The 27,091-nt window shown below is 33.9% G+C and overlaps 1 protein-coding gene across 5 annotated transcripts in view; it reads right to left on the bottom strand.

The window, feature by feature from the left end:
• The window catches only part of NFAT (nuclear factor of activated T cells 3), a 147,281-nt gene that overhangs the window by 11,732 nt on the left and 108,458 nt on the right, over positions 1-27,091 (bottom strand). For 3 of the 5 annotated variants that reach the window (XM_085955916.1, XM_085955915.1, XM_085955914.1), the window contains exons 2-4: positions 17,858-18,197; positions 7,377-7,541; positions 4,338-4,541 (exon numbers count right to left, since the gene is read on the bottom strand). In XM_085955916.1, coding sequence (XP_085812042.1) covers positions 4,338-4,541; positions 7,377-7,541; positions 17,858-18,197 — 709 coding nt within the window. The remainder of the gene's footprint in view (positions 1-4,337; positions 4,542-7,376; positions 7,542-17,857; positions 18,198-27,091) is intronic. The other 2 variants (XM_085955917.1, XM_085955918.1) reach the window with 1 other exon arrangement.

Below are 27,091 nucleotides of genomic sequence, written 5' to 3'. Positions count from 1 at the left end.
GTTCAATATTTGCTGAAATGTTGCAACGTGTAAGAGAACATTATTTAAATTTAAAGTAAATAGATAAAAGATGAAGAGAAAAAATTGCAACACATATTTTAGAGTCGAGATTTATTAAACGACTAACAAAGAAAACATTAATAAATTCTTATTTAGAACATCTTCAGAAAAGCTTTAGAAATTTCAAAATATCTCCCATAAAATATTGTGATACAAATCTTTAATTACAAAGTAATAGGTACACCAAATGAAAACTAAGTTTGTACATTATCAAATGAGCAAAAAAATTGAAGCATTACTCTTAAAGCCACAACTGCATCATAGTTAAATGACTTGATTCTTGCCATTTAAATTGAAATGAATATAGTTTTGTAATGTACATAATTTAACACACCTTAGAAACAAAACTATTAGACACAATTTAAAAAAATGTGTATGATGGGAAATGCACCCACAAGCATTGAAATCCTAGCGCTATGGTTTATTACTAATTAAGTTATCGAAGCAATCTTAATCATGCCTAAATTTCCTGACAACACACAACGTTTTATTTCAAATTCCGTTTATATTGGAGACCATCTTTTGTATTCTCGCATTAAGAGTGCTGCATATTATCTTGTACGTCATTCATTTAATAAAAAGTATATAATTTCAATAGAAGAATTTATTAAACTGTGGGTAAGTATGTATATTTTAAATTGCATAATTACAAGAAATGTTTGCTCAATTCTGAAGCGTAAACAACACTCACGTACATATACTATTTATCGATCGATAGTTATAACGATTCCCAAAATATAATAAGTGTATTTAATTAAAGTCAACACGTGCGGAGAAAAACATTCGCCATGCCTACGTGTCGAGCAAAACAATTTACAGATGTTATAATTGACAGACAAACAAGCCATCAGTGCCCGCGTCGCTGTGAAAAGTCTTATAATAATTGATGTGAACGCGTCGCCATGCCGATACAATTACATACAATTACCTGCCGTGTATTTTCCACGCAGACTTTTGGTATTTAAATGACACACCAATACTAATACAGCCTCCTCATACAACTGACGGCATAAATCAGATATCACTCTGTGAGCGTGTACATCAACATAATGATCAATGGTCATTCACCCGATCTCAATTTATTCTGTTTTAAAATTACAATGAAGAAAATTAGATGAATATTTTGATTCATCATGATTATCATGAATTAAGAATCATACATTTAGAGATCTTCTTCAAAATGCACGTTGAAAAGTGTTCATTTTTCTCTTTGAAGATTCCGTAAAATAAAAATCATATAGCCCTGTTATTAGATAATATGTACATAATAAAAATATAATTCTGTACTGTGATGGCAAACGGATATAACTGCAGTTTTATCACTTTTTAAGTTTTCTTCCATAATATTATGTTCCGAATTCATTCTTTGATGTGGCAAAATATTAGAGCTGAAACCTTATTCGTCACAAAGTAACATTAAAAGATATTCATATCTACTTAAAATGCAAGATATAAATAAAACTTCAATCTTTTTAAAAGAAATGATTTGAGGTTTGTGTTAGGATGCTAATTCCCGCCTATTTTGATATAAAATACTTCAAAATATCTTATAAACTAACTTTTGTCAGACTGATTTCAAAAATTTGTTTTTGCTCTCCTGTAAAATTGTGTAAACAGCAGTTATAACCGTTTGCCATCACAGTACCGAATTGTTAAAACACATTTACGATAATTATGTAAAAGATAAATAGCAAAACAATGTGACCATTAATATCTCCTAAGCGGCCACTCACACAAACTCGGCACAAGTGTAATTCATCAACTCTGTGTCGTGATTTAGTTGAGTTTCACAAAACACAAGTAACAAAATGTAGACACACACAGGTTCATCGAGATATTGTTTGATTCGCTCTTGCAATAAAATTAGAAGGCACTCAGCAAGATTGTTGCTTTCGGCAAAGTCGCTGCCACTATTCTGTCAAAACGCATAGAATTCATAGTAAACCTCCTTCGATTGTAGTTCAGGCCACCACCACACACCGGCTTACCGAATCGCACAGAGTACGAAAATACTAATGACCGGTGAGCATAACACTATCTTTTTCATACAAGAGGTTGATAACTCTTCTTCCAACAATTTAAACACTGTGTGGATATAATATTATGAATACTCCCAATATAACCATCCCACCTAATTCCAATATAAATTCATCTTGTATCTTTGTTCAAGTTTTGACATTTTGACTATGGATTAAATCGCATCTGTGTTCATGATTGTAAATGCAATTTAACTTTCTCGAGTTGGGATTTTGTTGATGTCTCACCAAATGACTGTGTCGCAGTAGAGAAGGGTTAGAGGTAGGCTGTTAAGATCTGCCATAAATAGTGCACATTAAACTTTGATAGTCATACGTATTTGTTTTTATTGAACTAAGAATAGAATTAACAGATGGTGTCGGTTAATTTTTAAAAACAATTAAACACTGCCTAAACCAAACCATAATAGTTTTGGTGTATTTTGGGCGATATGACATGATATGATATGATATGATATGATAATATGATATACATATTACAGGTGTTGTTGGTTAGTTTTTTTAAAATTCATTAAGCCCTGCCAAAACCAAACTATAATAGATAAAAAATATTATTCTGATTGCATAATTTTAGATATTTTACAGATTGGTGAGTATTTTTTACTATTATTTATTTTATTATGGCTAGGTTTCGCAGGGTTTAATTGAATTTTAAAAACTTACCAATATCGTCTGTAAATTGGAGTCATATTTCAATGAAAACCAATGACATTATTAATGGATAACGCACTCAGTACAGTAGCTAGCAAGGAAATTCGTGCATTGCGACATTCGCACATGTATAGGTAGGCGTCACGTGACAGAATTTCGCAATTTCCATTATGCGATATCACGCATCGGGAATTTATAGCAATATCACCTTCATTTTAATGGCGTTAGAACAGTGTTTCTAGTGTCAATGTTCATTTGAGCGAACGATATTGATATTAAAATATGAATTATGCCATTCGACAGACCCGACAAAAAGCATCGGGAATTTATAGCAATGTCACCTTTATTGTAATGGCGTTAGAATAGTGTTTCTAGTGTCAATGTTCATTTGAGCGAACGATATTGATATTAAAATATGAATTATGCCATTTGGCAGTCCCGACAAAAAAGTGAGTGTCATTTTTTTTCCAGATGCTTCGTCCATATTAAAGTCATTGATGAAAACAAATACGTATGACTGACAAAGCTTAGTGTGCACTATTTTGACTGATCTTCATTGCCTACCCTCACCCTTCGCCACTGCTGTGTCAAGGATCAAGATGTAACCTCAATTTTAATTTAGGAAAATGCATGCTTAACAGCAGATATTAATTTTCCTCATGTTTTTATAGCGACACCTTGTTTGTAATATAAAAACAACAAGATTTCAATCGCTGTATCTTAAATTATGTCACAAGCTAGAGTTGATAATAACGAAGCTTTGATACAGAAATGTAGGACACGACTTTGTTATCTATCCAAATGTCCATTCAAATTTAACCCTTTCACAAGTCGTAAAACGATAATGTGCCCCACTAATTAGCATTGCAAAGAGGACTACAATGAAACACATTGGCTGATGTAAACAAATGCATTATGCATCCATCTCTGCTCGAATGGGACTTTAATGGGATCTGGAAAGTTGTCGGGCGGGTGCAACGAACGGAAAATGTCATTTGGTATGCTGCCGACGTGACATTACGTTTGTACGCACACAGAAGGGCCGGTAGACGGCGGAAAACTTTCAATGGGGCTATTTGTGAGTGGGTGCTTTTATAATCGATAACATAGACTAAAAATAGCCAGGTTTATTTTTTAGAATAGGCACTTTCTTTTCACGCCTGAATCTGGCATGACTTTTTTGTTAATATAATGAATTCAAATATAAACCTATTTAAATTCAAATTTATTAAAGTTTTATACTATTCCATTAGAGTTATTTTTGGGACCCGGGTTTCGTTTTTTGGCCTCTTCAGGTACCTACTATGTGCACTCACCAGTGATAAATGCACACTGACAACAAATTCTCGCATATATAATAAATTTATACAATAAAAGAAGGTGAACACCTTACTAAGTAAAGAATCGTATGAAGAAAGTACCTATTTGACCACTTTCTTTCACAAGAAATAATATTTGATGGTATGAATTTGAGCATCTCCAAAATTTCAGATAATTCGAGTTCAGGGATTTTTCTTTTCCTGTCATTAACTATAATTCACATAGTACAATAACATATTAATAGATTAGTCTGTGGACTGCGGACTATACCTGGCTCTGTGCTGCTGTTCGGGCTGGCAGAGGATCTGAAGATGCGCACGGCTATCTCTGGTGTGAGCGGGAAGAACGGAGCAGAGGGTGACGGGTGAGAGGGGCGCAGTGGCCGACGCGGGGGGCAAGTTGGCAACGCGCCGTCGCGCCGGGACACTTGACAATTTTCCACTGCCATTTGCCGATGTTCCATTGCGCATGGTTCTGTAACCGGAAAAAGAATAAATGGTAAGATATAATATTATTAATATTTTCCACTAACATTATTAAAGTAAAAACTAAGTCAGATACGTAAATAAAATGTAATGATGTTAAAATAATTTATGATTCGTTCAACGCATCAGAATAAACAGGGTGCCATCTTATAATATAATAATATTATTATATAGCGTAGGTTAGGCCATTGCTGAATGTAAGCCTACTCATGCTTACTTTGATACAGATATTTCACAATTTACCGTTATAAATACATATAAGTCCATTACATACATAATTTTTGATAATAGAATGCAACATCAAATTTTTTTATGTAACATTGTTAATAGCACTAGATCAGCGGTGCCCAACCCGTAGCTCGTGAGCAACGTGTTGCTCGCATATTTAGATTATGTATTAAGCTTGCAGTGTATCTCAAAATTCGGCAAAATTGCTACTCATTGTGGCAACACCTCGTCGGCAATCACCACTGGCGAAAAGGCTAGAGTAATAATATATTAGTCCATGGGCGAGACAAAGTGCATTCTGACACAACAAGTGTTAGTATATTTATCATATAGTTACCTTAATAATTATGTCTGAATATGAGCCATAGGAAAACGAAAAACGGACATACACACAGAAGAATATTTTTTATTTATTTTAAGAACAAATGTATTTATTTGATTTGCGGTTCAACAGTTGCTATTGGAAAAGAGTGCAATGTAGAACTACATTTTACAACGGTTCATAAAAATATGGTACTGAATATCATATTAACAGCAGTTTAAGAAAATCTAAAGTGAATGAATTGAAAGCCACAGTTTACTTATTGTGCTGATTTTTTCAAAAAAAAGGTCATCGTCCTATGTGTGGCTCGCCTAAAATTTTTAAATTCTTAATTTGCTCGAGATAGAAGGTTGGGCACCACTGCTCTAGATACTAGCTATGGAAGACACTTGATAATTATATTATATGAACTGGAGATATCACAAAAATAAGATAAAAGATAAAATTTACAACATAGTTTATATTTGATATTGCTCAACAGAATAGCAATATACTACTATAATAGAAAAATTTATTGTATTTATCTATGTCATATTTCTCAGGTATGTGCCATAAATACTCATAGCACATACCTGGTAAGGAGGTAAGGAATACTCATAGCTGCATTTTTCAGTGGATATCGGTTTAGTTTGTTTTACATTACATCTTCGATGAAAATAATTCCCGATGAATGTTTATGACAAGAAGATTATCAGCGAAATAAAACTGAGTACTTTTATTTGAGACACCTAATAAACGAATCACCACTCCATTTATATCAATATTAGTGAAATTTATACAGGCATGTTATTTGAATAAGTAATAACATAATCTTTATTAACTAAAAATAAAATGTATTTATAAAACTATTTCTGATTCTGTGTTTTCAAAACATAATAAAATATATCATAATTAATTATCAGGAAACAAATATCGCGACACATCATCGTGATAATTGCTACTTAATTTGAAAACATTTATTAAAACCGCTGCACCTATGTAAGCATAAAATTATTTCTGTAGTTATCGATAAAATTACTATAAATATTAAATAATTATTAACGTACTTAGTATGTAGAAAACCTTTCAATCTATTTTTCATAATTTTACACAATGTACTCATGAGGTTATTAAATATATATATATATATTGAACATACATTACTTGAGAACACCTCAGATCTAGACGCTCTTACTAGAAAAAATCATATTTTGAAAAAAATATGAAACTCAACGGGATTTGAACCCAAATAACCATTGGCGTTGCACCAATCAGTGCATTCTGTGTGTATAACTAAAATATTTGGCGAGAGCTGGGCGTCGATTAGTAATTAAGGTAATTAATATTCCTTGATTTAATACACAAAAACCAATAGTCAATAATAACGCAATTTGATAGGCTTTTCATGTGTGACCTACTAGTTTAAATTGTCGTAATTAGATAGGAGGCTCGTAGTATAATTGGTTAGTGCACAGATAGGCGCGACACCAATCGTTATACGGGCTCAAATTCCGTCAAGTTTCGTATTTTTTTCAAAATATGATTTTTTCTAGTGGATATATCTGAGGTGTATTCAAGTCATGTATGTTCAATATATTATGGAATGTTACATTCTCTGCTGAGCATGCAATGTGATATTTTAGATTTTGGCATGTGGAGAATAATGAGAATTAGATAATTTACTTTACCAACAAAAATAAATTCTTCACCCTAACAAATTTATATTTTATTTCTTGTATCATAATATAGTATAAGTAATCAAAGTAAATATGTCCGATGAAAACAAAAATAAATATGCAATATTGAAGAAATGGAAGAAAAGGGAATGATGATACAAGTAAAGCTTAGGAGATACAATAAGGAAATCGTTGGAAATAGATAATTGAATTTTTAGTTGATATCTAGAAAAGCCTTCAATAATATAACATTTAAAGATTAATAAAATGATCATTGGGTTATTCGTAGAGGTTTAAATCCTGCTATTAAAGCTTGCTATCACAGGAAATTAAAATAACTGCAAAAATTAATATGAATATACATTTGAGCTGTCTATTTTCAAAAACCGAAAAGTCCACAGATCAATATTTGTTATAAATTATAAATCATTACATATTACATCTATTAGATTTTGACGATATATGTGGACTTGTCGGTTTTTTAAATAGACGCTTCATGTTTTTATTGTGACGCTGTGAGTATGAAGTTTTAGGGTGCCGTTATAGACATGGATTAGTGAATATCTTTCAAGCGGGAAATGAATGAGAATGAAGAATGTTATGTGATTGCAAAACGTACGTGGAAGTGGTGGCGATGGGCTGCGTGACGGCGCACGCGGCCACCTCGGGGAAGCTAAAATTATCGTTGGCATCGTCCGAGTGGAATTTCACTTCTGTCTTGCAGCGCTTTACCGAGGGGCTCTCGCTGTGCCCTCGCCACGAGTTATCCGAATGCTCCCCGAATCTGCGACAATAAAACAAGATGGCCAAACGTCAGAGCTACGGCTCGATTCATAGATGGGGACTAAATACAGATACCAAGAAGTTTACATCTGCAGGAAAATAGAGTACAACTAGAATATAAATGAATTAAGTAGCATGTCCAGGTTTCAAAATATTTTTTTTCCAGAACATTACACAAGCATAAACGATTGACATGAATTCTATATTTCAAATGAAGAGTAATGGAGTTACTTCTTTCAAACAATAAGACTGACCCACGAACACTAGTGAAATTGAATAAACCATAAGGTCGCTCATAAGTGTCTTTAATCAAACATTGAGATTGTGTTCCAAAAGTAAACAATTGAAGTTCTATGAAATTTACAAATGAGATTTTGGTAAATAAATGATTAAAATGGTCGTAATTATTAGTATAGGTAAATCATTCTACAGTGGCACCATAGGCGATTCGCGCATGCATTGAATTGCTTGCAACAATGCCTGTTTCAATGCTAGCAAACAATACCACTACAACTGCAAGCCGCATTGGCCGTACCCATAGTGCCACTGTAAAACGATTTACCTATACCTAATTAGAATAAAACAAAATGTAAAGAAACAGAGAAGACAAAAATTTGAATTATCTAAGAAATAAATTTATAAACCGAAGTCTGCATGACAAACAAATTCTATGATATTCCACAAAAATGACTCGTTAATTTTCAACCGATGACAGAAAGCTAGAACCAGAATTCAATTAATTTTTAAAAAAATGTAAGTTTCGATTTCATCTCGAACTGGGAGAAATGCAGAGCATGTATTATTAGAGACAGCCGAATTAAAGTGCAAAATGATGATACATTTTAAATGATTGTGTTACATTCAATATCTAGTTTAGTTGCTCCTAGGACGAAATTAAATGCAAATATCAATTTTCTTTTTTATTTAAATGATTAATGATGGCGTGGCGTGCATTTGAAGTATTTAACGATTATGATATTGATGCTGATGATGATGATGTTGATGTTTGATGATTGATGACATATTTCATGCGAACAGTGGCTATAAATAAAATTAAAACAGATTAATAATAATTTAAGTGAACATTAAAAAAACTCAGTTTTATGATTTAAACGCCGTTGGTGAATGGGCTATTTCTCTACTAGTCTACAACATACTAGTTCCATCAATATGGGTTTTACTTAAAGTGATTTTTTGACATATAAATTCTAATTCCATCAAACACACTCAGTTAACATTATAAAGAATATATTACGTATTCTAAATAAAAACTTTAAAATATTTTTATTAGAAATAAAAAATAAATTATTGAACACAACTCATCCATCTCCATTAAAATTAAATATATATTATATAAAATCCTTTTTATGTCATTATAGGCTAGTGTTGCCATCTTTTTCCAAGTTGATTATAGTACAAAAGGGTAAAAATTATAGTATTTCCTGTATTTCTGAAAAAAAACTATAGTACAAGAACATTTTTCGTCTCGAATCCATCAAATTTATAGTATTTTGGGCATATTTGCGTAAAATTATAGTATTTGACATTTTTCACGGATTGAAAATAATTATAGTATTGTACTATAATTATAGTACGGTTGGCAACACTGTTATAGGCGCAATCGTCCCCTTAGAACAGAACAAGCCTAACTGATTTTTTGTGAAAATAGTTTTATTGTAAGTACTAAAAAAATCCTTTTTTTGTTCTCTATTTATATTATGGAGACAAAACAAGCGTATTTGAATTATGAACATAAAAAAAGTTATCAGCTGATCATAATAAGCCTAAGATTTAAACTTAAAAACATTTTGGAATATAATTAACCTATCTGACGTTATCTGACGAAATATGTAACAGAATATACTTCAATACTCTTATATTTAGAGTTTTCCAATTAATAACAAAAAAAGTGTAAAAGTGCTCTCCTAGAAAATGTCAAAAAATCCGTTAGGCTTGTTCTGTTCTAATAATTCAATAATAAGTCACTAATAATTCGGCCATTGTTTGGAAATTACAAAAGTTAGGTTAGGTAATAACAAAGATATTTAAGAAAACCTTCCTTTATTTATGACATAAGAGCAATGACATTTAATATAAGAGCCTTAATTATAGAAGTGAAAATGAAAAAAGGTGAAGTAATTTCGTAGTGCAGACTAATTTGCAGCAAAAATTTAACTTTTGTGCTCTGAAATTCATTCACCATGTTTGCACTGAAATAGGAACATGTGACAATAGTGTAAATATGTTTTTTATACAATGTACCATTATTACTTGGTCTATTTACTTACATGAACAACCACAAATAACAGCAGGCAAGCTAACTAAAGCAAAATAACGAAACGCTCCCTAATTTGGTTTATTTACTATAATAATAGGATTATAATTTGTATATACCTATCTACCACACTAAAAATGTTCTGGAAACGTCACGTAACGCAAGTTTAATTAACTACCACTTGAATAGTCGACCATATTTTCTGTTAGGTTAGGTTGGGTTATAATATTATATTCGTTAAGGGCGGACGTGCTCAGCGTGGGTCAAAATAGAGCTTTTTTTCTATTTTCAAAGCATGATCCTGGACATACCTTAAACGTTGTAGATAATCTATTTATATAATTTTGAAACCTTATTATCCGTTATATTTATTTTAAACATTTGATGACTGCATAAAGTATTTTTATTACATAAAATAGTATTCTTTTAAACCTCTCACTCTAATGTTTTAGAATATAGTCATATTTCAGTACGTAAATTTACAGTGGTGTTAAGATTTTTTACATTTATTAATTTTAAAACGCATTTATAAAACCATCAGTATAATTTGTATCGAAATTATTATAGTGAAATATTTACGATAAAAAATTATATTGATAATCTCTGTGATCCCAAATTTGACAAGAATTAGGCATTTTATTATTGAAAAAATTGGCAAGATTACCACATTTGAAGATAATCCTAAAGATACTAATTATAAGCTATGTCTTTGACCATTCAAGTGTGATAAACATCCTACGAATAATGATTGCTTTATAATAATTATTGACCTAAGAATAAGGTAGTGTTTTTTTGAAATACGCCATTTCTTTTGGCATTCCCCAGTGGTTAAGCTACAACATACGGCCGTAGCCATAAATTGACAAACTAAGACTGAAGTAGGGAGTAAGAATATGTTAACGCGCGTGTTTGAACATGTACCTAACCGATTTTTTTATTTTTTTTAAACGGTACATGTTCAAACGGTACATGCGCGTTAACATCATTTTACTCCCTATTTAAATTATAGTTTGTCAATTTATGGCTACGGCCGTATGTTGTAGCTTAACCACTGGGGAATGCCAAAAGAAATGGCGTATATAAAAAAATACTACCTTATTCTTAGGTCAATAATTATTATAAATCAATCATTATTCGTAGGATGTTTATCACACTTGAATGGTCAAAGACATAGCTTATAAAGAGTATATTTAGAATTATCTTCAAATGTGTTAATCTTGCCCATTTTTTGAATAATAAAATGCCCAATTCTTGTCAAATTTGGGATCACAGAGATTATCAATATAATTTTTTATCGTAAATATTTTACTATAATAATGTCGATATAAATTATACTGATGGTTTTATAAATGAGTTTAAAAATTAATAAACGTAAAAAATCTTAACACCACTGCACATTTATGTACTGAAATATGACTATATTCTAAAACATTAGAGCGAGAGGTTTAAAAGAATACTATTTTATGTAATAAAAATACTTTATGCAGTCATCAAATGTTTAAAATAAATATAAAGGATAATAAGGCTTCAAAATTATATAAATAGATTATCTACAACGATAAGGTATGTCCAGGATCATGCTTCGAAAATAGAACAAAAGCTCCATTTTGACCTACGCTGAGCATGTCCCCCCTTAAGATAAAATACGAAACCTACCTAATTAAGAGTTTTCCGATTTCATTTGATGAAAGTGAATAATTTATTGAGACAAATAATTATTTTATTTATCAAAAAATAGTATTTAACCGAGATTCTGCAAAATTAATGACTGTAGTGTTTGAGACTTTCACGGTTGATTGTTATCGTAACAGATTATTGGGTTTACACCTCCTCCATTCCTCGACATTACGGGCTCGGGCTCGTTTGTTGAGAATGGCCTGTGCAACGAGTTCGAAACATCGAGGAAAGAAAGAGGAAGAACACCCGCGAAAACTAAAAAAATCTATTGCGATAACATTAATCAGGACCAGTTGTTCATCTGCATTGTCATAATTTAAAAATAAAATGAATGAGTGCAATAAAATGAATAAAATACACCTTGGAATTTGGTATAAATGCTTATTTCCTACTTAAATGTAGAATTATTAACGAAAAACTCAACAATATTAGGTATGAATAAGATAATGTTATTATTGTATTGACTCTTGGGAGGTGATAAGAAATAATAACACAGTTTACATTGGAATGAGGCAAAACGATGTTATCTGGATGCTGACAGAATCGAATTAGGATAAAAATGTCAGTGACAATGAACAAGTTATGCCAGAGGTATTCAAAGTGTGCGCAAGGTTGTTTGAAAATTTAAAACTAATTTAATCATGATCCAATGCGCGAATATTTTCTCTTACGAGATGAAAGTCTGCTTTTGAACAGCACCTATCTCAGTTTTGAGACTGGTTTAAAAAAATAATACAGATTAAAGATATGAGGGAAATGGACATTTGTGCCGTAACGTGCCTTGTGGGTAGACGGCCCATATGTTGCTCAACGGTTAAGGGGGTTGGCAATGTGACATTATATGTGGCTAATATGTCAGACGTACAAAGTGAGGAACTGAAGATTAAAGAAATACAAGTGCACCGATAGCCGAGTCGAGTAAATCAACTACAAAGTTAAATATGCGATTGACATTTATATAATTCGAAACAACTGTGGCACAACCTCGTGGGTTTTATCGCCGTGGTTGAACCCCCTTCTGCACTGCGGGTGTCACATATCGGGAGGCGCGAGATTTGAAGATGGATCGAGGGAAGTAGCGCGATCTCTTCTCTTCACCTAATGCCCCAAGGTTACATGTAAATTGTACGTAAAACATTTCACCGTGGCACAGTTCGCCGTGAGCTTCCTTATCAGAAGGAGATGAGCGTGTACCATACGGTCTCCTATTTTACTAGATTCAATATGAACATTAATTCAATTTTCATAGCTGATTTTGACGAAATTCAAGAATTATAGAATGAAAACCTAACTTAACCTAACCCAAAAAATAATCCAGTATATCGGTTATTTACAAAATTTGTTTGCCGCTGACTTACTGTAAAGTGTAAACCGACAATAACCGTGTTTTATTTAGACATGGATTTTATGTCAGTACTATACGACCCAGAGAGGTTGGACGGTCTTTAATATACGGACATAAACCAATTTACGATACACCATTTCACGGTGAAGTGTGATACGGCGAACTGCATATGTACAATTTTCCGGACACGATGCCCCAATGCTAGAACATGACAGGGTGAAGTGAGGAAGTATGTTTTTAGTGTTTGAAAGGGGCAATAACAAGCAATTTTAATCATGTTTTTTGGTTAAGTGAATATAAATATTGAGGTGATGCGAAAACTGCTTCTGTTAAGGGTATACCTCAGCTGAGGCATGGTCTAAAAAGATCGTGACTAGGCGATGCGCAGATTGTGCAAATGACGCGAGCCGAACGAAATATAATTTGTCATAAAAATTTAACATGCGTCCTTTTTATGTTATGTTTATTATTATATTCGTAATAATAATAGTATATTCATTGACATGTTTTCTTTTTCAAGTACATGCGGAACGTTTTTTAGTCATCTTTACATGATTTAAGAATATATTCCTCCGACGCCATCACAAAACAAATTGACGTGCTCACAAGTCGACAATCGCTGTCCAAATGGCAACGCGGCCGAAATTACGTCCCACATAGTGTTGAAAATTATTTGCCGTTTCACTTATGTACGCTCCTAAGAAAACAAAATATTGTGGTCATAAAAATTCAACATGCGTCGTTTTAATGTTATGTTTATTATTATATTCGTAATAATAATAGTATATTCATTGAAATGTTTTCTTTTTTAAGTACATACGTAAAGTTTTTTAGTCATCTTTACACGATTTAAGAATATTTTCATCCGACGCCATGACAAAACAAATCGACGTGCGGACACCTCGACTATCGCTCTCCGAATGGCAACGTGGCCGAAATTTCGTTCCATATACAATTGAAAATTATTTGCCGTTTCACTTATGTATGCTCTTAAGTATTTACTATTACTCGTTTCATCCTCAACACCTCAATGATTAGTGTCAACCAACCGTGACGAGACTCTGGCAAATTCAGATATTTCCAATTCGCCCCTGCCGTATAACGAAAAGGTTATCGACCCCCGCCAAACAAATAGAGCACACATCAACAATGTATGGACGAGTGGACTGTGCGTTTCCAATCATTAAAACGAACTTAACGACACTGATTGTTTAATGAATTTGTTAATTAATGCAAACAGTATCTGTCTCATATTATACGCAAATGCACGTAGCCGTCAATCCATAAACCGTAAACGAATCATATTTTTGTGTACATTTAAGTCAAAACATATCTCAACCGGAAAGCGAAACCTTTTCAGTCAATGTAAAAAAGAAATTTATTTAAAACTCTTTCGGTTTTAATTGAATTGCGTATAATATATCATATTCGGTAATAACTGAAACAATCATATGTACAGATTGATATGCGTATTAAGCAAAAATAATTACAAGATAAAAAGAACTTTTTATTTACAATGTTTTTAAATTTTCTGTTGAATTATTATGCTCAATATGCTCAAACTTCATTTTCACTTCAAACACATTTTGACATTTCATTTTGATTTCCATAGTAACGCACGTATATATTAATAATTTAGTTGCTAGGACCACCCCCTTAGCAACCAATAATAGTTTTTTAACTGAAAATGAATTCAATTCTGCTTAAAGATGGCTAAAAGTATTAAAAGAATGCATTGGCATCGTGTTCTGATATATTCTAAAAGTTTCAAATGTCTAGCTAGTCGGGAAGTTAGTTAAAAATCGATTGCAAGATTTGTACTGGACAAACAAGAATACGAGCTAAAACAAACGTTGTAATAATAAAATAACGATGCACGAAAACAATGGCAGAATAATTACTTAATTTTTCACCTGCACTTTTTGGATCTAAGATAAGATTTACGGATTTACAATTAATTACCACGATCTTGTACCTACATTATATTATGTTGATATAAAAGTCGTAAAAGACATGTTGAGACTGACAATTATACCTTGAGGTGCGGTGGTCTAGATAACAATTAGCTCGCAATATACTGTCAATACCTACTCACAACGCGACACTTTCGCCAAGACCGTGCCACAAATTTATAGTGGTCGGTTTATATTAGGGTTTGCCTACGATCAATTATATGATATCGAAATCTCTGGATAGAAATTATTTAAATTTTAGAATTACGAGATTATTTATCATTATTATTATGATAACCATAACCTTAAAAAAATAATAATTTCTCAATAAATTGAATATTATACAAACATACAAAATTTGCATAAAATTCGATCACAATACATTAATTTTTCTATTATTTATAGAAAAATCGCATCATGTTTTTCATATAAAGTAATTATACTAGTCAGTTTTTTCAATTGCATTTCTTTATGCGTAATAATAATGACGATGGCTTAGAGCGGTGGTTGGCAAACTGTCGACCGCGAAGCTTTTCAATTTTCATGCTCGGTCGCGGATAACGTAGGTTACAAAAAGAAATATCTAATAATAATAAATAACCCGTGAAAATAAGTGTTGGTCGCGAGCGACAGAGTAAAAAGAGGACAACCCTCAATTAGTTTTCGTATAGTCGAGTTAAGTTATTATTAAAAAAAAAAACAAAAAATCGGTGTGTGTACTTATATGTACGCGCGTTAGAAGTTCTTTGGCGTAACAAAACAAAAACAAAACTTGTGATAAACTAGATTCGTTGACTAGCTCCTAATTATCTTGTTAAATTACACACTCAAGAAAAAGGACCGCTTATTGGAACGCCATTGGTTTATTTCTATGCACTTTAACTTATATTACTAAATTATATAATGGTTTCTCGTTGTTTTTATTTTTAAAGTACCAACTGTCACTCTGACGTTTAATAGTTTGTTTACGTAAGTAATTGCAAATGGCCGACAATAATAAATTCGCTACCTAGGCAACGGAAAAATTCTAAACTATAATATTAAACTGTATAATCGTCACGATTGCAGTATCATACTGTGGCGTAAAGGTAGTCCGTTCGGCTGATAACCGAAATCGTGTTCGTGGTTCGAATCCAATCGATTGCGTTTTTTTGAGTCACACGCCAAAAATACACTCTGATCTGATTTCCCAAACGCGCCAAAAGTAGTATAACTTCAAAAATCATAAATATATTAGATTAAAGGCGATTGATTATGGGAATTATATTTTTTCTTAAAAAGCTACTTTGTCTCAAAAGTTTTCCGACTACAGCATACAAATCTTTAACCAGAATAAAAAAAAGTAAACGTGATAATATATGAATATGGGCGGCTCTCGTGGTGCAGTGGGTAAGGCGCTGGCCTTCCACCCGAGAGTTCTGGGTTCGATTCCCGGTCATGACAAAAACATTTATGTGTTTTTCTCAAAGCCTGGGTGTTTGTGATTGTTCAAAATTACTAACAAACCACCTTGTACAAAAAAGCAAGGACATGGTTATTAATAATTCTAAAAAAACAAAAATATGAATATGTATGTATTTGTATGACTTTTCACATGAGCGAAAATGCAGCTCCAAAATATTACACGAACTGCAATCCGTAATTTTATTGATACAACTGGACATGTATCTTTGTCTTTGGAATGGCCGAGGTAATATACTACATAGGTACCAATAATTAAATGCATTTTGTCCAAAATACTAGCTAAGTTTGTAAGTTTGACTTCTACAACAAAAATAAAAATTATATTGTAACAGACCGAAAATAGAACGAAGAATTTGACTAATACGTGCCTCGTTGTTGCTAAAGTTCTGTAAAATCATCACAGTTATTAGAATTTTAAGCATATCGTAAAAGTACATTTATAAAATTATACATACTTACATAATATTATATATTTATGATAACGCATTAAATGTATTTTTTAATATTGTTGTTGCTGATTGCCGATTTTAATGGTAATATTTTTAATTTTTATACAGAATAACAATTATTTTTTACATATTAAGTTGTTTTCAACAGGATAACATTTTGAAATCAATGCAAAAACAATAATTCGACCGGTAATAAAAAATCATACTAAATTATTACTAAAAGTATACCAAATTGTTTGGACTATAACTAGCGAGATTCGTTTATGAACTTTTTATATTACCTACAACCAGGGCGGCTGGGATTTGACCGGTACTGAACCATAGAGAACCGGGATTCCTATTTTTGACTTAGTTATATACTTTTGCTTGCGAATTTTTGCGGTTCGTCATCCAAATGTTCTATAAAAGAATGGTTCATTGACACCTCAGATATATACCTACTAGAAAAAAACTCTTAGAAATGGTTTATTAAATTATTAGCAAGTGCAAGTACGTTATTAAAGATATCTTCACTCATTTAGTGCTAACACCGCGACTGGCGCGTTTGGAGTCGTTGACCATTTTAACGTGTTATTTAAATGTGGTAATTAAAAGGTAATTAAAAGGCTAGCAGTGATTGTGTTTAAAACACAAAAACTGACTGTCAAAAATAATGCAATTTGATAAGCATTTCACGTGAGATCCACTAGTTAAAATCGTCGTAATTAAGTAGGATGCCCGTGGCTTAATTGGTTGAAGCACATTGGTGCGATACCAGTGGTCATACAGGTTCAAATCCCGTCGGGTGTCGTATTTTTTCGAAAAGAGATTTTTTCTAGTAGATCTATTATCTGAGGTGTTTTCAAGTTATGTATATTCAATATATAGATCGTGGCGGCTCTCGTGGTGCAGTGCGTAAGGCGCTGGACTTCCACCCGAGAGTTCTGATACTTACCGATTTATGGAAAAGCAATGTCGTTGTTGCATAATGTTTTCTTTTTATGATGAAAATGTAAATGTGTAATTAAATCAGTATTTCTGCAGATATATTGTTACATATGAAGCGGGTTTTGTCACTTAGGCAAGGTAGGTACGAGTACTTATTTTGTTATTTTGCCCAGACTCCTCCCGGGTCTTAGAAGCCGTAAATTCAGTCAAATTAGGCGTGAATGTTACCTGATGGAGCCATTCCGATGCGGATGCGACTGTAGTTCCAGGTGGTGATCGAATCCCAGTCCACTGTCATTGCTGTTGTCACACGCGTCGATGTGATTCACCAATCTGGAATGGGCGTTGAGGGATCCCATCTTCCCTCCGCCCTTCCCAAGGCTGTAGGAGTGCGAGACGAGGGACTTTCCGGCGGAGGCGTGTTTGCCGCCCTTGCCGGGGTGCCGCTTGCCCGCGTACATCTTCCCAGGGTGCATCTTGCCGGGATGCAGTTTGGAGGGCGCGCGCATCACCTTCCTGTGGATGCGGGGAGACATCGTCGGGCTCGTCGACATCGTCATCTTCATGGCTGCAAAAAGATAAGAACAAATTAATCATCACAAGTTTCGGAAATTAAAGTTGTCGGTCAGTTCTCGTGTGTTCCGTGTTCCATCCATAACTGTTACAGGTATTAAGATCAAATATATTATACCAGCGCTACTAAAAGAAGAAAAAAAATGTTGTAAAAATATTGGCTAAGCAAATTTGATAGCTGCAAAATGAACGAAAAATATATCTCTTCACGTTAAACAATTAATCCTGGTAGTTATATTATGTAATATTACTGAAAACTATTTCGGTTTAAATATCTACCATTATTTATCAAACCTCTCACTGAGAGACCATCCATAGAGTGAAACCGTATGCGGTTTAGAACCGTGTGCCATACTAAACTTATGATTTCTGTTCGTGAAAATAATATATGTTCACTAAGTTTTTAAGTGTAAGTGTATGGTATTTATTTATTTAAAGCTATACCTCAGCTGAGGCATGGTCTAAAAAGGTCGTGACTAGGTGATGCGCGGATTGTGCAAGTGACGCGAGCCGAACGAAATATAATTTGTCATAAAAATCCAACATGCGTCCATTTAATGTTATGTTTATTGTTATATTACTAATAATAATAGTATATCCATTGACATGTTTTCTTTTTCAAGTACATGCGGAACGTTTTTTAGTCATCTTTACATGATTTAAGAATATATTCCTCCGACGCCATCACAAAACAAATTGACGTGCTCACAAGTCGACAATCGCTGTCCGAATGGCAACGCGGCCGAAAATACGTCCCACATAGTGTTGAAAATTATTTGCCGTTTCACTTATGTACGCTCCCAAGAAAACAAAACATTGTGGACATAACAAATCTAAATTCAAGACGTTCACAACATGAGATTTACATTATAACAAATATTATATTATATTACACTATAAACGGATACGATCAGATGCTTATAATATACTTTGTGAAAATATATTTCCATGAACATAAATCATAAATATGGAGACGGTTCTAAGTCGCATACGGTTTCAGTTTAAGGATGGTCTCTACGAATGTGACCCCACTCGGTCGTAAGAATTTTCTAATATGTATGTTTCTGCTACTGTTCCAAATTACGTACAGGAGGTATATTATCAGAGACTATAAAAAATCACGCGTTGTTGTTTTTTTGGAAGATTCCTCGATACCTATGTATGCAAAAAATATTACGTTAAATGTTTTAACCGCCAATGTCTAGTGGAAATACATATTTTGTTAATTAAAATAAAACGACATATATGATACCTGTTTAATCCATATAATTTAATAATGAACAGAACTGGTTACGTTATATTAGAACCCAGTAAATTGACAAATTTACGCTGTCCTCCAGAGCGAACGAAACCTGCCCCGATCGTTATAAACTATGTGATTTTAGTAGTTAGGTAAGTACTATATTATTATATTTTGATTTATATTTTTAAAATTGCACCGATTGTTATGTTTATACTTATTTAATGTGTAATGTAGGTAGGTAGATACTTACAATTTATTTTAAACAATACTTTAGGATAGGTAACTCTCAAAAATTGTCACATACTTATTTTACGACACACAATTAAACAAATCTTGACACACACAAACGAAAATTAATATTGATCTTGAAACACAATTCGATATGATAATATCACTTGGGCCGTTTCTATGAAAATTAAACACATAAAAAACGTAAATAAACAACTAGAGCTCAATTCATTAAATTCCGCACGCGGTTAAACTGTCAATTCGATTTCACTGTCAACACGATATCAATAAATCCCACTATTTGCGAAGAATGCAATTGCAATACTATGCATTTCATAACAACACATTGCAGTAAGTTTATACTTTCGATAAATACAACACACAAGACAAAAACCAGTTAAATGTTGAACATGCCATTGTCAATGATTTCTAAATTATCGAATTTACATTATAGGACACATAAAATATCAAGGTATATGACATTCTAAGGGTGGTTTTATTTGATGTGTTGTAATATGTCACTTGCCAGTGCGGCATGCTGTAGTGATCTGACAATAAACTGGATTTCGCGACATATATTACCCTGTATTTCCGATATTAATATACGAAGGATTCATTCGCCAGAATTGAGGAGTGAGTTGACTCCCTCCAGCCGTAAAATGTAACGTTGTCGACAATATTATGTTCGTCCATGTAACGCAGCAGTGAGTTCTAAATACCTATTCGCGCGAAAAATTCTACTCCATTTGTGAGAATAGACGAGGAAAACTGTGTGCTTGAAGCGGTATAATGGTAGGTGCGTGATGTATTCGTACGTGAGATTTTCCGAGTAAACGCGGTTAGGTGGGAAGCACGTGTGACGCAGGAAACTATCTCAAGCGAGCAACTGTTGACCACGTGACCGGCCTCTAACTTGCGTCTAACTATTGCTTAAGAAAAGTCGAGACGATCTTGAAAATGCACTAGGTACGAGGGTGGGTCAATAATTCCTTAGAAAAAAGCATTAAAACAGTTTTTATTTTTGTATTTTTTTTTTATTTCTCAACATAATCTCCTTGGAGCTCAATACACTTGGTTAGACGTTTCTCAATTTTTTTTAAACCGTCAGAAAAATAAGTTTTCGGAAGGTCCTCAAAATAAGCATTTGTCCGATCGATGACTTCTTCATTTGAAAAAAAACGTTGTCCACTTAGCCATTTTTTTAAGTTTGGGAAAAGGAAAAAGTCACTGGGGGCTAAATCTGGCGAATACGGTGGGTGGTCGACCAATTCGAACTTCAATTTTAGCCATTGATCGTAAACATGTGTGAACACGGGCATTGTCCTGATGAAAGAGGATTTTTTTCCTGTTTAAATGAGGCCGTTTTTCTTCAATTTCGTTTTTTAGCTGGTCCAATAAAGATGCATAATAATCCCCTGTTATTGTTTTTCCACGTGCATCCCAAAATACAGTAGCCATAACCTTACCAGCTGATTTTACGGTTTTCGCCTTCTTTGGACATGGTTCGCCTTTCGCAATCCACTGCTTTGACTGTTCTTTCGTCTCGGGAGTATAGTGGTGTATCCATGTTTCATCTACAGTCACAAAGCGATGAAAAAATTCATCCGGATTGCGTTGCATGAGCGACAACAGGGCTTTAGAGGCCACCACCCTATTGCGTTTATTGTCGACTGTGAGCAAACGCGGCACCCATCTTGCAGAAACTTTTTTCATGCCCAATTTGTCATGTAAAATAGAAATGACGCTACCTTTTGAGATCCCTGTAACCTCAATTATCTCACTCAACTTTAATCTTCGGTCACTTAACACCATATCGTGGATTTTATTGATCATTTCTGGTGTAGCCACCTCTACAGGACGTCCTGAGCGTGGTTCATCCTTTGTTGATGTACGACCACGTTTAAATTCATTTAACCAGTTATAAATAGTTGCAAGTGAAGGAGCAGATATGCCGTGAACTAAATCCAACTCATTTTTTATTTCCTTTGCTGTTAACCCTTTTATATTAAAATGTTTAATAACAGCTCTAAACTCAATTTTCTCCATTTTTGTAAACAAGCAAATTTTTTTTTAAATGTACGAGAAACACACAACAACCCGACCAATCTGATTGAAACTTCGCAGCATACTGAATCGGTAGTGCCGCTGCATGAAAACAAACCGCTTACAGTACTAGTCGCGCCACCTGTCGGCTTTTCTAAGGACTTATTGACCCACCCTCGTATTAGGGTAATTCAACATTAAATAAATTAAATTAAACCTTATTAAAATGCCTAGATTGGCACGTTTCAAAACACAATATTTACATTTGCTCATACATTCTAGTACCTAATATTATCTGAATAACATGCACTATAAACAAGTATTTTACAGTGTTCCTAGATATTGAAGCAGTTAACAGTCTGACACAAGAAACATAAATTGTGATCGCATGTGTAGGTACCTACTCAGTATTCTTCTGGTGCCACTATCTCATATATCAGTCTGACTTCTACTGATACGTTACGTGGTAAGTCCATTACAAAACTAAAAAACGGATGTCTTGTTTATTCAAGCTATGAGTCGTATGGGTTCAAATACTAATAGGGCAGGGCTGTCAACATCATAAATTCAAAAATGTAGAATAATAATAAGATACACAATTTTACAAAAAGTATTATTTATTACGTAATCAACTGACAATTTAAATGGTCAAATCTGAACCACCCACAGTGCATCACTGCATTAGTCGACTGCGCACGATAGAAGTTTGATGAAATCTCAATGTATGTATCTCGCTCGACGACATAGTGTCACGCGGGCGAAAATGAGATAAACAGTATGTACCTGCATACAATATACACATTTGTACTGCATTTCAAACTGTGTGCCAAGAATTGCACTTGCAAAAAGAATACGTTATTAATGAGGGGCAATAGATTATAACTTCATTGTCACAGTATGTAGGTACACTTAGTCCCTACTGATGCTTCGTACAGAGATATAATATATTATATCCAATAGTCCATTGAAGCAGGCGCATCTATGACTCGGGCCCACCCCCGTGGCACTAGTTTTAGTCTTCCTACCTTGAAGGAGTTCCCTATTCCTCGTGCTTTTCTATTTCAATCTAGCCAATTACGACAAGTTTTCCGGCTTATCGTTTTCCTTACGGGCAATGCAGACAAAAACTGGAATCCGACGTATTAAACCCGAGGAAAGGCTGTTTCCAATGTCAGATTTACTAAATACCTACGTAGTCGTTGGTCCATTTGTCCGTCCATGAGACTCGTTAACGTCCAGCAGCACATTTTAATTGCGTCTATCCCGTCTTTTGCCTTTGTAATGCACTTGCATTCATACTTACGCAATGAAAATAAAATTAAAACAGTGATAGCGATTGAAAGCAAAAAAGACAGCTTAACATTTTGAGAACCAATGGATCAGACATCTAATTATATTGTAGTTGTGGGTGAGCTGTAATTATTATAAGACGACATTGAAACAATCTGGCGTCGATATTCAACATATAAAATTATTGTTTACTATTTTATTACGTCAGGACCTATTTCACATTCACATGCACGTTTATATTACAAAGTATAAGGAAATTTAATACAGTAGTGAGTAGGAGTAGAGGAACATTGACTCAGCAGCGGTCGGCAATCTTTTTACAACGAAAAGCGCAATAAAAATGGTAAGATTTCATATTATACTGAAACGATGATTTTTGACGTTTCTTGTAGTTGATAATTTGGGTATTTTGCTGGCGGAATCATTTGGACGTTTTGTCTCGATATTATATGGTTATGGTAAACAAATAATATAGAGAAAACACGTCCGTGTGATCGCCCCAGTCGTGGAACCGAAATATCTAATTTTATATACAGAATAAATCCATAACGTCACTGATTAATTATTAGTGCAGTGCAGTATTAATTATTAGCAATGATATAAATCAATCAATTATAGTCAAATAATTTGTATGGCTTGTAACTTGCCGAAACGAATGTTCCATCACTGGTCATGATAAAGACATATAAATAATAAAAATACTATAGGTGATTTTAAATAATGTAGAAACTATTTTTGTGTCTATAAAATATTATATTAAACAATTTCGTGAGGGGAAAGCCACAATGATATCCGTGTTCACGAAGTGACTAACAACGCTGTGGGAAGTATTAGTAGGCATTAGTTTGACAGCCAAGTTTTGTCAGACAAGGTTGTTTACATAGAAACATGAAATCTCACATTTAACAAAGACGGCGTATCGAAAACTTAAAAAAAGTAGTAGGTATCGAACAAATACTATTTTAAAAACGTAATAAACATAAATATGAAACGATTTTTACTACATTTCTGTATCATATTCACGGGAGATGGCATTTTGCAGAAAGAGCTCGCTATCCGAATGGGAATGGCTGGAGCAACATTCAACTCGATGCGGAATGTCTGGGACTCACGATTGTACTCGGTCAAAACCAAATGCCGCCTATTCGACGCTTGCATTCTGATGGTGCTGCTTTACGGTAGCGAATCATGGCACCTTACGAAGGCTCAGAGCAACCGTATACTGAGATTCGAAAACAGATGTTTGCGACGAATACTGGGTGTGCGTAAGAGCAACGAGGAGATAAGAGAACGCACCAAGCATCCTCTCATCACGCTGAAAGTGAAGAGGCGACGTTGGACCTGGCTCGGCCACGTGCTGCGGATGCCAGAAGAGAACTTCAACCTGGCTTGCCTGTTCTTCAAGCCGACCGGATTTCCGCGTCCTGGAAGGCCGCTAAATACAATCTACAGAGTGTATACGGCGGAGCTACGGGATGCTGGTTTGACCTGGAACGAAGCAAGAAGACTGGCGAGCGACAGGGATTCTTGGAGGCGCCACGTGGTGTCCATATGCTCCAGTTAAGGGGCGGATATGGCAAAAGAAGAAAAAGTATATCGTACAAATGTATGAGAAAAATGTCTGAAAATATGTATGACTTTTCTTAACAATTCACAAGAATTAGAAGGATGAAGTCGTAAAGTTTGTTTTTCCCATAATTGCAGTCATTTGATAATGGAATTTTCGACTACAGTGATTGCGTGATGGCGACCTCTGCTCAATATTATTATATACTATTATTATTATAATGTACTAGAACAGGGTTGGCGAACCTTTTTACGTACGCGTGCCCAAATTTTCCATTTTCTGACTGTGAAGTGCCGAGCAGTTTTTCATGGGGATATTAAACTATTAAAAAAGTTCAAAACATATTATTGAGTTCTTGAGTATTACTTAGTTTGGTTCTTTACGCACAATTTGACCCCAAAAATGTTCCGATCAGATGAGGCTTTCTCGCTACAGTAGTTTCAAGCATTGTAAAATGTAAATCGATCAAAATCAGAGGTTTGTGGCACGGATTCCCCCGCTGCCTGTTAAGGCCAGTGCGTTAATATTATGTGTGACGCATAAAACCTAAGGACCAACCTATGCAATTAAAATTAAGTATACGTAACGCTTATTGTTTAAGAGTATCTGCCTGCTTTTTTTATACAATGCTATTTGTCATTTATGATTGAATTTCGTCGATTCCGTTTGCGCATCTATTGGTGAATATTATTTATAATAGGTATATAACTATTTGTAAAACTTTTTTGTAAAAAAATATCAATTTTTTTCTGTTCATCCTAAAACATTCGCGTGCCATGCAAAATCATCACGCGTGCCATAGGTTCACCATTACTGCACTAGAACTACTAGAAGATATGGGTGTATAATTCTGCTCAGACTATGCAAGTTAGGTGACTCACTCATTGTAATGGATGATTTTTAATTAGAGTACCTGGCAGCCAGAGTGCGTCAGTCGACAGGTTCGCGGTCACATTTCCCTATAGTTGTTTTTTTTATCATTTGCAGGACGACCAGTGTTCATTAATAATCAATGGAAAATTACTACAGGGATCTAATGATACATGCCTGGATTTTGAACATCGCCCTCGCAAAACTGGTTTTATATCTGAATTCCCTGAAAATTACATCAAGTATCTTCAACAAAAGGTGTAAACACAGTGTAAACGGGAATCCCCAATAATGATTCATTTACAAATTGTCAATCTGTATCGTAATTATAGTTCAAAATATAAATGACCGCACATATATAATATAATATGGAAGATTATGTACAAAAAACATAACAAAATATCATAGAAAAAATATCAAATGTCATACATATTACAATATATTATATATATCCATTTTCAAGATGTATATGGTGTATATCTAAAAGCAGAGATTCATTTCATAGCATACACTATTTTACACACTATTTTGTCAACTGCAAAAATAGCCTTACAAGTCAGAAACTAACATACAAATGAAAAATTATGAATTACACTAAACTAATTAATTATGACGTACATTATGTAATAAATGTAACATGGCTAACATCCTTTCTTTGTCAAAATAACAACCCAGAGCGGGTCCTAGCCTCCTTCAAGACACCCTCCATCTTCCTCTATCCTGGGTCACTGTCCTCTATAGCAGTGGCGAAGGGTGGAGATAATTATAGAGAATATTATTTCACTTTACACAATATTGTTCTTACTCTTTATAGTAGGTACCAGTGGCGAAGGGTTGAGGTAGGTCGTTAAGATCCGCCATAAATAGTGCATACTAAACTTTGTCAGTCATACGTATTTATTTTCATTGAAATAATACTACAATTTACAGTTCATGTTGGTTTGTTTAAAATTCAATTAAACCCTACGAAAACCTTTTAAATAAATACTTTTGTACAATGTCTGTTTCACTGCGAATTGCTTTAGCCGTACCCATGCCACCCCTAAAGAATAATCTACCTTATACGTTTTTTTGACATATTGTCCGGCGCGGACAACCTGGAGAGACCGGTGGTTTTGAGTGGCCTCCAGGGAAGGCAACGCTGAGGAAGAGCGTCTACGCGCTGGAGCGACCAAGTGAAGGAGCTGACTGGGGTATTCTGGCATGAGATAAGCGGAAGATCGAGACGGATGGAAAGTCTTGGTCGCTCAAAGGATGGCAAAATTCAAAGACGGTCACGATCCTCAGCCATGAGTGTACGACCAAGAAAAAAAATATAGAATAATATAGATATTTACACTACTAAATTTTAAAAGGGACATAATTTATTGAATATATTATGAACAATAGTTAAATTCAATAAAAAAAAATTCTCTATTCAACAATAAATTAATTAAATTTACCAAGAATATCAAAACACAGTTGACAATGTCCCTTAGAAGCTAGACAAAAGGCTAACATTAAAATAAGTGGACTAGTACCTACTGCATATTGTGTTTTATTTTAATTAACCACGATACTTTTATGATATACCTACCCACCGTAATACGTGATAAATATATACTATATTTTTTAGTAAAACGCGTTAGCAGAAACTGACGAATAAAAT

This window comes from Rhyacophila brunnea, unplaced genomic scaffold, assembly GCF_057557595.1.
Source record: "Rhyacophila brunnea isolate RB1 unplaced genomic scaffold, BYU_Rbru_1.0 scaffold_5, whole genome shotgun sequence".
NCBI lineage: Eukaryota > Metazoa > Arthropoda > Insecta > Trichoptera > Rhyacophilidae > Rhyacophila > Rhyacophila brunnea.
This window is presented reverse-complemented; position numbering and strand designations above follow the sequence as displayed.